The sequence below is a fragment of the Dromaius novaehollandiae genome, chromosome 12, assembly GCF_036370855.1.
Source record: "Dromaius novaehollandiae isolate bDroNov1 chromosome 12, bDroNov1.hap1, whole genome shotgun sequence".
NCBI lineage: Eukaryota > Metazoa > Chordata > Aves > Casuariiformes > Dromaiidae > Dromaius > Dromaius novaehollandiae.
Window position 1 is genome coordinate 24,756,152 of NC_088109.1, and position 14,664 is coordinate 24,770,815.

Here is a 14,664-nt window from a genome sequence, read left to right on the forward strand (position 1 = left end):
ATAGCAATAGAGAACACTTGTTCCTATTTTTAAGTTCTGCTCAAGACTATGTGCTTTTATCCAACATCTGGATTAGTCTAATTGATATTCTTCTGTCACTTTAAATCTGTGCAACTTTACACTTTCATTGTTCTTTTAACAGATGGAATTTATAGTCTTGCATTAACAACTTCTGGCTTTTCTGTAGGTCTGTTACCAAATTGTTGGAGGATTTGGTCTACTTTGTTACTGGTGGAACTAATTCGGGACAAGATGTCCTTGAAGTGGTGTTTTCTAAACCTAACAGAGAACGGCAAAAACTGATGAGAGAGCAGAATATTCTAAAGCAGGTAGACTTTTTTTTTCAAATCCTCTAACATCTGCCTACAAGAATGGTTCTCACTCAGAATAGAGAGCCTAATAATAGAGAGCCTGGTCAAATTACTGAGACCAAAGGATCTTGCAGGTTTCTAGCTTTCAGCAGGCTCTTGGTGGTGGCCTTTAATTGTGCTGTTGCTGGAAGAAACATTAGAGAATATGGGGTTGGATAAAGGTGATCGGCAGCATTATCTGTATGGGTTACTTTATGGCAAGGAAACAAACTTGGCAACTGTAGTGTGTTTTTTGACATACCTTACAAAAATCTAAAGGCACTGACATGTTTTTACATTAATTTTAGTCAGATGAAGACAATGTCTCATGGGATTTTATCTTTGGCTTTTGATAAATCCATAGATTTTCAAGTTGTTGCAAGCACCATTTACGGACAGCGGTGATGGCCCAATGTTGCGACTGGAGGAACTCGGAGATCAGCGTCATGCTCCCTTCAGGCACATATGTCGGCTTTGCTATAGAGTGCTCAGACACTCTCAGCAGGATTACAGGAAGAATCAGGTTGGAAATACGTCTGCACTTTTCAAAGGCACTAACATTGTTCCAGTGCTCCAAAAAATAAAGCTGCATACTATAAACTAATCCCTACTCTGCTGTGGTGTGCCTCTACAGTCAGCAGGAGATTTTGGGTTGCTCAGTCTTGCTCTGTCTAGCACCTTTCATCTCTATCAGATATTATATACTGTGTAATTAGCACTAGTTCTGAGGGGAATTTGAGAAAACTGGAGTTGATAACTGTTGAATCCAGGTGAATTCTAAGATTTTCTTCACGTGTGTATACTATAAGCTCCATTGAAAGTCGACCTGTGAATGAAGTTTTATATGTTTGATGTCAGTTATTAAAAACAAATTTGTAGGGATAAATAAATGCCTTGGTCATGTCCGGCCCAGGAATGAGGGAGATATTATCTGTCATCATTTGCTTCCTCCCAGAGGAAGAAGAATAAGAATCTAATCAAGATTCTCTCCTTTGGACGCTGATGTTAACAAGTGTCTTTATCTTCTGTAGTTGATTTTTCCCTACCCCCCCCCACCCCAAAATTCTGAGATTTGCTCACACCACCTTCCTTTTTCCCTTTGTTTCAAAGGAATACATTGCCAAGCAGTTTGGCTTCATGCAGAAACAAATTGGCTATGATGTCTTGGCTGAGGACACTATTACAGCACTGCTTCATAACAATCGCAAGCTCTTGGAGAAGCACATCACTGCTGCCGAGATTGACACTTTTGTTAGTCTTGTGAGGAAAAATAGGGAGCCCAGGTGAGATCTGCATTAAGTACATGATTACTCTTTCCCTATTAGTCTTCTGAGAAAAGTGTGTATTTGCCAATCTATGAGTAAAAGAGCACATGAGTTCACTTTTTTTTGGCACTGACCATAACTTCCTGCTAGGGCAACAGTCTCTCTCAGCAACCTTAGACTGGAGTTCTGAATACTTTCTCTCTGAAATATAGATTGCTTCAGTCTAGAGATCTCAAGAAGAATTGATATCCTTTTGGCTTGCATTTTTCAACAGGTTTTTGGATTATCTCTCAGATCTGTGTGTTTCCATGAACAAGTCTATTCCAGTGACACAGGAGTTGATTTGTAAAGCCGTACTGAATCCAGCAAATGCAGACATACTCATTGAAACTAAGTAAGTTAATACCTTTAAAGATAGTTTTGCTAGTGTGAAATGGAAGGAAGGTGATTCAAAGCTGAGAACAATGCTAGCATGTTTACAGAAAGGAGTTAAAAATGTGTGGGGTCTTCCACAAATACACAATAAATAGAAACTGATGGCAGCAAAATGCCTGACAGATGCATTCTCTCTCCTCTGATCACAGAAATCTTTCAGATATCTCATGTTTGATAGAAGTAGACAGACTTCTGGAAGAAATTGCAGGCATGTGTGCGTTTCTAAGTTCTGCACCTTGAATGTGGTTTAAAAGGTTCTGAAGCACATAGATGGGAGAAGTCTTTTGGGCTCTCCTGTACAAGAGGCTGTGCAGGAAGGTGTGCAAGGTCCTGTGGGCCTGATCCTTTCCTGGGCCTCAAGCTCCTCTCTACGTTGACTGAAGTGAGTGAGCACTTCTTGGGTGTGTGCGCATCATACTTGGCTCACAGCAGAGCAGACAGATGCATCTCTGCACACTCACTTCTCCCTCTGCTGTTGGAACTTTGGTCCCCACCTCTCAGTGTTGCCCTGCCAGTGCCAGAGCTCACAGCAGGCACCAAATCCCAGTCATCTTTTTGTAATAATGGGTTTATTTGACATGTGGAATATGGCACAGGTGATTAGTATCAAAATACAGTAAAAAGGAAACAGGACTTTATCAGGTAGTATTTAAAGCCGAGATGGATGAGAGAATTCTTGCAAATTTAATTCTCTTCAGTTTCTACATCACTTGTTTGTTCTTGTTTTTTTTTTAATTTTTTTTATTTGGATTTGATTCAGATGTGTGATCTTTCTTTTGTTGAAGAAGTAAAAGCCCAAATTGCTGCCTTAGTTTTAATAACTGGTTGGTTTCTAAATATTTTTGTCACACAAACAGGAAGAAGTTCTGATCCAATTGGCACTTACAGGCTAGTGAACTGATCAAAGTTTAAATATGATTTTCACCATATCTTTTGCTAGTCTGTTGAATGATCCTTGAACCAGTTCTCATGTAAAGATGTTTTTGAAAGTCAGTTAGCCTTATCTTTGACTTCCATGTTCCTTTAGCTTCCCCAGAACAGAATTAGTTACTTTTATATTGCCAGTAAATTTTAGCAAGTGTCTTAAAAGCAGTGTTCTCAGATCTGCATGGGTCTTGGCAGTCTGTAGTCTAACCTCATTTCATTCTGGCAGGTTGGTCCTCTCTCGGTTTGAGTTTGAAGAAGTGTCAAGTGGAGAAAATGCCTTGGAAGTTGGAGAAGATGAGGAAGAAGTGTGGCTATTCTGGAGAGACAGTAACAAGGAAATCCGCAGTAAGAGTATCAGAGAGTTGGCTCAGGATGCTAAGGAAGGGCAGAAGGAAGATCGGGACGTACTCAGCTATTACAGGTTAACAGCATGTGCTGTAGTTGGCTAGGAAAGTACATCAAGATTGTAGGGGGGAAACCTTCAGTTACATAGCTTTAATTGATTCTCAAGAAAGATACTGGCTTAGTGGGCAAAATAGCCATTAGAGAGTGAGGATGAAGTCTCTTTGAAGTGTGAGCTAAGAGCTCCAAGTTATTTGTGATAAGTCCAGTTATGAGTATGAGCAAATCTAAACTGATTTAAAAAAAAAAAAAAAAAAAAAAAAAAGTTAAGGCTTAGAGTGCATTGAAGTTGAGCAGCATTTAATATCTGTATTTCTGCTTGATTTCCTAATAAGATGTGTATTTTCACAAGAAGAAAGAGCCTGTATGTTAACTGTTTAGGTTACCCAAAATCATATGGTAGTTAGGGTGGACAAGCACTTGCAGGAGGAAAAGGATTTCAGCTTGCAAATGGCTTTGCTTTTGTTTTTAAAGAACTTACTGCTTTTCTCCCTGCCTGCTAAACTTCTCTCTAACCTCAAAACCTTTAGTAGTCTTGTAGTTCTCAGCAGGACAATATATGAACTCATGAAAATGCCACAAGAAGTTTGCTTTGATTAATGCAGTGCTCTTTTTGTACTGCTTAAGCTATGCGTTTAGCAGTTTTTAACGTGAAGCGATGTTTCCAGATGACTTGACAAGACACCAAGTTCTTGACACAATGTACGATCAAGTTCAGTCCAGACCAAATTCCTGTGTCTGGGTTATAAACTTCTGAAAATAGTTTGACAGACTTAACAGTGGTAGTGCAGAAAGTACAACTAAATTTTTTTAATATATATCTCTTTTGCATTATCTCTTACATTGAAATGGTTCATGTAGTAGACTTCCTAATATACGATTTTTATTTGGTCGTATTAGAAGGTTGAGCTCAAAGGAGACCTGTTTTATAATGTATTAAAAAAAAAAAAAAAAAAGTCTGCTTTCAGAATGGACTTTTCTTGCATTTTTTTTTAGTAAGATTGCTAGTGTTTTTAATTCATTGCAGTCTACATCATAGATACAGTTTGCTCAAATTCTCTTGAGGAGCACTTAGAGTGAAAAGGAGCCTGCTTTCAATTAAATCTTAATTTTTTTAAGAAACCTCACAGTTGACACTACTCAGCACAAGCCTGCATGAACACTTGTGAATATTGGACATTTGGTTTGTGCCTAAAGGTTAATCTGTCAGTATGCTGAACGTGCATAATTTAAATGCCATTGCTTGCTTTATGTTTGTGTGCTGAAAAGTTTAAGAATAAAGTTTAGCTTTTGTCCACCTATTCTTTGATTGAAGGGAGCAGACCTCAGTAGTATGCTTAATCATGTACTTAATTTTAAATGATTCTGTAGTCCATCTACTTTGTTGAGTAAGTGAATAATCTTCTGTCTTCTACAATATTTAGGCTGAGTTCCTGTTCTTTGGAACTCCTCTATGGCTTTCATAAATAGCATTATTTAATTCTGTGTAACCCTCAGGAAAATACAATGACCCTTTTATTCTATTTTTCTACTATTTTACCTTTTACTAGAGTATGATAATTTAAAAAATTTTTTTCATAGCTATTATAGCTAAGCTACTGGAAAATCTGTTTCAATAGACTGAACCTGACTGAATACCTAGTGGATACTCCTAGAAATGAAAGTATAAGCTGTTTGTTTATGTTTGTTTGTTTGTTTTTTCCCCTGAAGATACCAACTAAACCTCTTTGCTAGAATGTGCCTTGACCGACAGTACCTGGCCATCAATGAAATATCTGGTCAGCTGGACGTGGATCTCATTCTCCGTTGTATGTCTGATGAAAACTTGCCATATGATCTGAGAGCATCTTTCTGCCGGCTAATGCTTCACATGCACGTTGATCGTGACCCCCAAGAACAAGTAACACCGGTGAAGTATGCTCGTCTGTGGTCTGAGATACCTTCCGAAATTGCTATTGATGAGTAAGTACTTACGGGAAAGGTGTGGGAAAGGAAATTAGATCACTCTTGATTTTTAAAACAAAAGCAGATCAATTCTAAGCTAATGCATTGTTTATGCTGTTCCTGTTCAAAAAAGAAAAAAGTAAATCTCAAGAGTAGTCTCACTAGTTGTGGTATTCAGTTATTGTTATTCTTGTTATTCTGTAGCTTCATTTGCCTGTAGTGTTTGCTGAAAAGAACCTTCTTGAGTAGCAGATAACCTTCCTGCGTATGTGTGGTGCAAACTACGAGGCAGTAGGTGTTTTTTTCCCCCAAAAGGTGCCATGATCACAGTGCTGCTCTGGCTCTGGTCATGTGACCTCACCCTGGGGAGAGAAGCAAGGGAGGAGTATTTTGCTTTTCCTTCCTATGCCTTTGTCTGCCGTATTTAGAGATGACACTCTTCAGGGTAAATTGTCCACACAGTAGCTAGCACCATCAAAAGCAAAAACAAGGGGGAAGAGGCTGAAACAAGTGATGTGCTGGATAGTGTCATGTTCCTTAACATCCTGTGGACAGTGCTTTGGGACAGTGGTAAAAATCTATACAAAACTACAGTTTGACTGTAGACCTGATTTCTTGACCTTTGGCTCATATTGACTCTTTGTAGTACAAATAATCTGGCAGTACAAATACCTGTTCAGAACTCTTTTTTTTTTTTAATTTGAAGGAATTGAACATTTTGTGTTAAATTTTGGGACTTTAAGTCTTTTCAGTATTAGTACTGGGGCTTGGTTTCTTCTTGCTTTCCCCCCCCCCCCTTTGCTAACCTTGTTTTCTTTTCTAAAATACAGTAGATCATATTCAGGTTTAAATGCCAAAATAGAAAAACAAATGGCTTAAGCTCTGGCTGAGGCCACATAGTGATGTGTGATCAAAAGGAAAAAAAAAAAAGGTAGTTAATTGAATAGTGATGGGGTTTCTCTTTTTAAAATGCTCTCTGCACACTCTGGAAACCATCCTAGGATTTGTATTGAAAAAAATTGAAGTCTAGTAGGGTTTTTTTTGTATTAGTTTTCTTAGCAGTAACAGCATCCGCAGTCAGCATCACTTCGCCGTATCTGCTCTCATTAATGTTGTACATAATTTTTCATTGTTTCCATTAAAAAAGGGGGTTTCTTTTTTATTTATTGGGACAAAACTTTTTTTGTTTTCCTCAGACGTTTATTAAATAGTGCAAAATGAGCGTATGGGATAAAACAGCAAAAGCCAGGAAACTATGGTGTCAGCTTCCTGACTCCCTCATTTGGATAAATTGTTTAACAGCCTTTAACTTTTCTTAGATTTTGACAAGCCAAATAAAAATTGTATTGGGGAAAAGGGCCCTGTGTATATGCATGCTAAGTTTTCTTTGTTTTATTTTATTTTTTCCCTCTTCAGCTATGATAGCAGTGGAACTTCCAAAGATGAAATTAAGGAGAGATTTGCACAAACAATGGAATTTGTAGAGGAATATTTAAGAGATGTGGTGTGTCAGAGGTTCCCTTTCTCTGATAAAGAGAAAAATAAGCTCACTTTTGAGGTAGTTATCCAATTTTGATTTTATCCTTTTTTTTTTTTGTGAAATGATGGTACTTTAAGTACTGGGTAGATTGTCAAGTAACAAGTGAATACTAAACCTCAGCAAGCTCTTCCTTTCAAGTATAGTTGCTTGTCATGCAAGGCACCCCAGTGAAGTTTGTGACAATTCTGTGTTAGTTCTTGAAATACAATTAATGTGTGAGCTTGTCTTAGATTTGCAGCAGCCTTGTTTACTTTTTCTGTTCTCGGTATGATTACAAAGTCAAGCTTTACTGGCAGAAATGTTCTTGAAAACTAAACTAAACACTATGTCTGCATGCTCGGATATTCTCTAGAGCCTGCAGTATTGATGATTAAGAACAGTACAGTATCTTGTGACTTACTGGGCCATTTAAAATAGTCTGTGCGAATAAAATGTAGCAAATACATGCAATAGTGCTCCCTAAATAGACATTTGAAGGATTTTATTTCAGGTGATGGGGCTACCTTAAATATTTGCATTATAGTTGAAATTATTTGTGTGGATTTTGAAGTACTACATGTGGAGGACTTGAGGGGAAACTCAGTTACTTGGTAACAGCAAGCTTTAGTCAAAGACTTTTTTTTTTAATAAAAACGTAAAAAGCATCTGTACATTCCTTCTGGTCTTGATGTAGCTTGCCTTTCCTGTAACATGACAAATATGATACAATTTTGTAACTACAGAATATCAGCTGTAGGTAGAGACCTTTAGGCATTACAATATTTGTGGACAAGTAAAAAACTTGCTGATAAAATGCAGAATTATACAGTATCATTGAATTATGAGGTAGTATAATAAGAATATGACACAGCCAGGTTCATCTTTTCACTGTCTTAAGACAACTTGACTTTGATAACAAATGTTGAGTATTAATCAAGCTTTTTATTATTATTTCGGTAGGTTGTTAACTTAGCCAGAAATCTGATATATTTTGGTTTCTACAACTTCTGTGACCTCCTCAGACTAACCAAAATCCTCCTTGCTATATTAGACTGTGTGCACATCACTACCATCTTCCCTATTACCAAGATGGCAAAAGGCGAGGAAAGTAAAGGTAAGGTGAAAAACGACTGGCAGAACAGAGAATTCATTGGTGGTTTCTAGTTCATCTCAAAACATCAGTATGGTTTCCCAATCTTCTCTTTTCCATCCATGGAAGACTTAGCTGTCAAGCTGAGTGGTGACTAGGGTGAAAGAGGGGGAGGGCAGGGGGTTTCTAAAAATACTACAGTGCTCCGTTGACTTCTGTCTGCTCCAGGGATTTAGGTGCTTACCTGCCTTGTTTAATGCGGAGACAGTTCGTCTTCATAGGACGTGAAGGGTCCTTGCCCTGTTAATGCAGTCCCATTACACCATCATAACTTTACGTATTTACCTACCTCTCTGAAGGGAGCAATGTGATGAGATCCATCCATGGAGTTGGTGAGCTGATGACCCAGGTGGTGCTCAGAGGTGGTGGGTTCTTGCCCATGACCCCACTTGCTGCTGCTCCTGAGGGTAATGTCAAGCAGAGTGAACCAGAGAAAGAAGACATCCTGGTAATGGATACTAAGCTGAAGATCATCGAAATACTTCAGGTAACAGGGATTCAAGGAATACAAACTAATGTAGCATTGTGTGCTCTCTTTATTCTCAGCATTAAGGCAGTGCAGTACTGCCTTTTAATCACTCCCGCCTTGTGTGCCTCTCTCTCAAACTGGCAAAGTGTTACAGGGGCAGCTTTTTCTGGCAGGCAGCACTCTTCTAGCATATGACAATGTTATGTCATGACGGGAGCTGTAATTTGTGTGGGTGGTACCTGGATGAAACAATGTAATAGAAATGAGTTTGCAATCGACTTCTGCATATTTAACAGTAATTTGTAAATATTTGGTTTGCTGAAGCTGGGAGCTCATGCTTCCCTTACCATCTTAGTAGTTTTATTGACTCTGCAGGGCTCTCTTGACTAGAGCACTGAGGAAGGGGATGTACTTGATACTCCAGACTTTTACAGTCATCAGCCTGAAGTGTTCTTTATATGTGCATATTCCCCAGCCTCAGTATCTCTTCCATCTCTGGCTTTTTATAGTGGTTCACTCCTAACTCTTCTGGACATGAAGACAAAAGTTTTTTCCCTTTCCTACAGCCCTGTCTTGATGTAGTTGTTCCCACAAAATTAATACACGGAAAATAAGCAAAATGCCTCTGTCATTCATCTGTCTTTCCTCAATGCAAAAGTCTCTCTTCTGTTTGGTAACTTCTTGTGCAAATTCACATAAGTCAAAATGCTGCAAGAGCCTTGTGGGCAAAAGCATGCTGAGCAGCAGGAAAGCCATGGTGTGCCTTCCCTGTGCCCTCTGTGGGAGGCTTCACACATCGCTGGGTTTGAGGTTATGCCCTTCCGCTCAGCAGCGGATGCAGCACGTAGAGGAGGCTTGATTCATTTCCTTCCGCTATTTCACTATTTGTAAGTTTAATTAAATCCAAAACTTCTCTTATAGGGCCTGGTAAGGTGCAGTGAGGTATTTTAATGTACCAATATTCCCTCTGTTACCAGGAGTTATTAATACTGGCATTAAGTGTCGTCCCCTGAGGTAGAAAGAACTTAGTGTTCTTTGCCTTGTACCTCTCTTAAGAGAGTTGTCATGATGCCACCAAAGAGGAGAATCTCTCTTCAGAGGTGCATCGGTGCTAATGAAGCCTCCAGTGCACCTGAACTGTTGTTACCTGTTGTCTTACAACAGCAGGCTTTGCTTCTGTGATTATGGCACTGGCTTGGCTCTTGACAGCTCATGTTTAGCTTTCTCTGCCACACACCCCTGGGAGTCTGTGCGAGCAAGACAACAACATTTGTCTGTTAGGTTCCTGTTAATTTAAAATAGAGATAGTAATGCTTTCCTTTCTGGAGGGGTGTGGTGTGAGGATGCACACTTTGGACAATAGTAAAGGATCAAAACTCTGTCAGAATCTTTTATTCATAAGTATCACTATGTGCATATCTTTGTACTGTCAGTGGAATCACTGAAAAAATTCCTGAATTTGGGGAATTTTTAAGAAATACTTTTGTGTACCTCTTCAAGTGAAATCCACGTTTTTACTAGGCAGATCTTTCATGGTAGTAGCACTGTATATGTGCAAATTGTCTGTACATGTGCTACAAATAGACAAATTATTTTAACACTCTCGCTACTTCTGTGTCATCAGTTTATTTTGAATGTGAGATTGGACTACAGAATCTCCTGCCTGCTATGTATATTTAAGCATGAATTTGATGAAAGCAATGCCCAGATGTCTGAATCGCCCACTGGAAGCAGTAATCAGGAACTGCCAGCTAATGTACCAGGTTAGTTATTTTGCAAAGAGTGAGTTTGTGTGTGTTGGGGAAGACTCTTTAGTCCTTGAAGCTGTAGTTGGATGCTTGATTCAGGCTCCTACCTTGCTTTGGCATGTGGATGGTACTGCTGAAGTGGGGTACCCTGCTGACAGAGGGAATAACAGTAGAAATCACTTCCCTGTACTCCAAAGAGAACCCAAGACTTATTTGTACTGTCTTCTGCCTGCTTCCATGTATTAAGTGTGACTTCACCCAGAGACTGAGATGTGCTCTTCAAAGAAAATCTGATAAACACTATCACGTGTGATCTGTCACGGACTTCGAATTAAATCTTTTGTACTAATGTTTCTGGGTGAGGGAAAAGGACTCCCAGAGTAATTGGATCCCCTCTCACCCCACCCAGCCTGATACTTCTGCCCTCCCAAATTTTCCTTTCCTAAATACAAGACATCTGACGTTTACCATATCTCAGTGCTGCTAAACAATGATATGGATGTGTAAGGTATTAGAAAAAGAGCTTGTCATTACCAGTGTTGCTTTTGATTGAAAGCAGGATAGTATTTTGGTTATGTAGAGTGATGCTGATTTGCTATTTCCCTTTCCATGGGAAAAATAGTGTTTTGTAGTTAGGACCTGTACCAGGAAGGAACACTAGACTTTACAAGTGCAGTTTATTATACGTAATAATTCCCTCCAACCCTCAACCCCCCCAATTTGGGGACCGTATTTCTAGATGTAAAGGAGAAGGATAAGGGAGAATGTGTTTTAGATGTTAAGCCTTCAAAGGGAGGAGATATCTTTCTTTTGATCTCACCTCAAATTTTTTTTTTCTTGGACTGTCTGTCCAACAGCTTCTCTTGGAGTGCCTGGGCCTTGGGAACGGGCCTGATTGAGTAGAGCTGGTGCAGCATGTTTGTGCTGAACTTTGGAAGAAAGAGCGTAAACGCTTTGGACAAAGGCGTTAAGTCCCTGTGCCTTCTTTTTGTTCCTCTTTACAAATGCTTGTGAAAGATTCAGAGCCCCAAGTCTGAAGTCTTTGGGCACAGACCAGGGTCTTAGGTGCCTGCAGAGTGTCAGCTCCTGCTCACTTCAGTAAGAATTGGGGGGGGGGGGCAGTGCAAGCACTTTGAATGTAGCTTCAGAAAATGAAATGATTCGCTTTGATCTGGCTGTCTCAACATTTGCAAACAGATGCTGACCTGGTAACATCAATAGTCTTTCTCTATTTTGAACTCAACATCAGTTTTTTCATTCAGACTTTTCTCCTTCCTTCATTGCATTTTGTACCCAATAATAGGTCTTGTAATTTAACTGTTTTATAAATTAACACACCCAGCAGTGTTCAGATCAGACTGGCTGTTGTAATTTCAGCTAGTCAGAAAGAATGTTGGGGCAACACAGAGGGAAGAAAAGCACATTTGTTGTGCAATACGTAGCTGATCAACTTCCCGAGGGGAAAAAAGCCAAACACTGTTTTACTCTTTTCATTTTTTTTTATTCCAGAATATTAATTATAGTCAATGTGGTAACATGTACCTTATACTGAGAAATGTAAAGACCTTTTTGTCTATTGAGCCACAGTGGTATTGGTATCATTGTTCAGTTTATTGCTTAGAACTTCTAATAGCTGAAATTCGGTGTGTTTGTGGGTGACCCTCTCAGAATGACACTAATTCCCATCAGCGTCTTTAAATGCTGGTGGTATAATTTAAAAATAGACAATAGAGGATTAAACGTGGATGTTGCTGAAGTGATTATGCAGTTTAATTCGTGAGCTGAGACCAGGTTAATTTATTGTTTTATGTTAGCTTTCCAGATTGCTTCAGTAATTTCTTAGTGTTCCTTTCAGCTCGTTATGACCCTCTTGCTTACACTTGCCTCACCACTTACTGTTTAAAATGTTTTTAGGCCGCAAAAACATCTTTGGTGCAACTCTGACATAACTTATTTGTCTGTTCCTGTTTTCTCAGGAGCCCTAGATTTTGAACATATTGAAGAACAAGCTGAGGGGATCTTTGGTGGAAGGAAAGTATCTTTTCACTAATAATAACTATGTTATGGTTTTTCAGTTCCCAGGCTGCAGCCCTTAGTGGGCTCAGCAGAAATGCAGCTTGCTGTTGAAAGTGAGGTGGTAACTGGGAAAAGGCTGGAAACAGCTGTCATACTTACCTAGGCTTCCTAGCCATTTTCATGAAATGGCTTTTGTTACAGCTTGAAGTAACATCCATATGGATTAAAAGTTACAGATAAGGCACGGGTGGTCTTTCTTCAGCCAGAAAGATCTTCATGGGAGTGCTCCACTTGTGTGGATGAAAGAGAGAAATTGGAGGATTAGTGCATCTAAGCTGAATGCTGCTGTAAAATTGTAGGTGGAAAAGTTTCTGTAGGCAAGGATTGGGACTTTTACTGAGATAGAAATGTATTTAGCCATGCTTTTTTTGTATAATGCAGTGTTAAACTGTGCACACATGGCAGAACAAAGTAAGTTGTACTTTCAGTTTCCTTCTGGAGTTTTCTTTTGGAGCCGCTTATATCCTTTCTCGAATCACAGAATGGCAAGTCCGTGACAAACTTGAAGTGCTTGAGCTTATCCTGCTATTCCACTCACTATCTGTTAGAGCACCATGAAACTTTATTCAGACTGTCTTTAAGCTGTTTGGAGCTGCGGTTCTTTTCTGTAAACCTAAGATAACTGAGCCCTTGGGGGATAAGGGGTGAGAGAGATCTACTTACAGAATTAGTAACCAGAATTTCTAATATAAGCGTGCAGACTCAGTTGGAAGCAGAATGCAAGAAAGATTCAAGGTCACTGGTGCCAAAAAAAACCCAACATAGTTTCTCATGCTCAGAAAGGAGAGATGCAGAGGAAAGAGAATGAAGGAGAGGATTAGAAGTACTTGACAGTTAGCTTGGCAACCTGGATAGTGAGGTAGGGTTGTGCTTTGTAAATAGTGAGGAAATGGTAGTACTACCTAGTACTAGGTTGTCCGCTAGGGATGAACAAGAACTGATTGGGCAAAAGGATGATACTAACATAAGGACAAATAATCCTGTGTAGTTTGGCCCTGAGATTCTGGAACAGTTTTCCGATAAAGCAGAATGCCAGAAAACCTGTGTATCTTAAGATCATGCTTGATTGATAGTTTTGCCTCCCAATTTAAAAAAAAAATAATAATTTCCTACCATAGGAGACTGGACTTAATAACCCCCTAGGACATTAAGTTGAATATGCTAGTTAATTCCTACACTGTGTTTTCAGTGAGGAGAATACACCATTGGATTTGGATGATCATGGTGGCAGAACATTTCTCAGAGTTTTGTTGCATTTAACGATGCATGATTATCCTCCTCTGGTGTCTGGAGCACTTCAGCTACTCTTCCGGCATTTTAGTCAGAGACAAGAAGTCCTTCAAGCTTTTAAACAGGTATGTGTACATACTATATGCGTTATTCCTCATCTGAATGTATGTATTTCAGCTAAAATATCCTTTTCTGCAACTAATGGATTGCATTCATGTAAGGTTCAACTGCTTGTTACCAGCCAAGATGTTGACAACTACAAGCAGATAAAGCAAGATTTGGACCAACTGAGGTCTATTGTGGAAAAATCGGAGCTTTGGGTGTACAAAGGCCAGGGTCCTGATGAGACTATGGATGGAGTGCAGGGTGAAAATGAACACAAGAAAAAAGAGGTAATTAGATTGTGTTTACCCAAATTCATATGCTAGTTTTATCTTTTTTGAAATGTAGCTATTTCCAGAACTATGATCTTAAAAAAAGAAAGATATCTTTTCAATACACTGCATAGCCTTGTGAATTTATTTGTGTTGCTTTTACACTAAGGCAAGAATTAAGATGAGAACTTGAGCTAATTGATGCGGTTAGTCTGAGGTGGAAACTGCTCACAATTAGCACCCTCTGAAGTGTCATTTTTAGGCTTTTTCCAGTACAGTAGTTGGCTTGGTTTCTTCTGGCTCCCACATTGTGTCCTTTCAAGCACGGAGGGAGGGAGTGTGCCTGTTCCCCACCAGGTCTGAAGTGCCTAAAATAACATGAGCGCAGAGTTGCAAACCATTCAGGGGATGTATTTTTGAATCGTGACACAGTGTGAGTTGTGGTAGTGTAGCAGAGACCACCGTGAGTGAGGATACCTGGGGACCAAAACCCCAAAGTGAGTCACGTTGACAGCGCTTTCTTGACACAATTGTGTGTGTGATAATCTTTGGCTAAGTTATTTACATATGTAATGTAGGGTTGTTGCACTGCTTTTAATTACAGCTATTAACATAGTGTGTGTATTAATGGTATGTGGGTTTTATAGTAAATCTGTTAGTGAAGCTAATGGCTGAATGCTAACCTGAACATGATATGCTAAAGTGCTGTATTAATGCAAAATACAACATGCTGAAGAGAAGATGTGAAAAATCCTCAAATATTTCTCTTTATCCC

The 14,664-nt window shown here is 39.2% G+C and overlaps 1 protein-coding gene across 1 annotated transcript in view; it reads left to right on the top strand.

The window, feature by feature from the left end:
- ITPR1 (inositol 1,4,5-trisphosphate receptor type 1) overlaps positions 1-14,664 on the top strand; it is a 179,942-nt gene that overhangs the window by 64,719 nt on the left and 100,559 nt on the right. Inside the window, 13 exon segments of the mRNA XM_064519235.1 lie at positions 188-329; positions 715-873; positions 1,461-1,633; positions 1,890-2,009; positions 3,204-3,398; positions 5,090-5,341; positions 6,740-6,881; positions 7,803-7,956; positions 8,292-8,479; positions 10,086-10,224; positions 12,186-12,244; positions 13,479-13,640; positions 13,737-13,907. Of these exon segments, the coding sequence (XP_064375305.1) occupies positions 188-329; positions 715-873; positions 1,461-1,633; positions 1,890-2,009; positions 3,204-3,398; positions 5,090-5,341; positions 6,740-6,881; positions 7,803-7,956; positions 8,292-8,479; positions 10,086-10,224; positions 12,186-12,244; positions 13,479-13,640; positions 13,737-13,907 (2,056 nt within the window).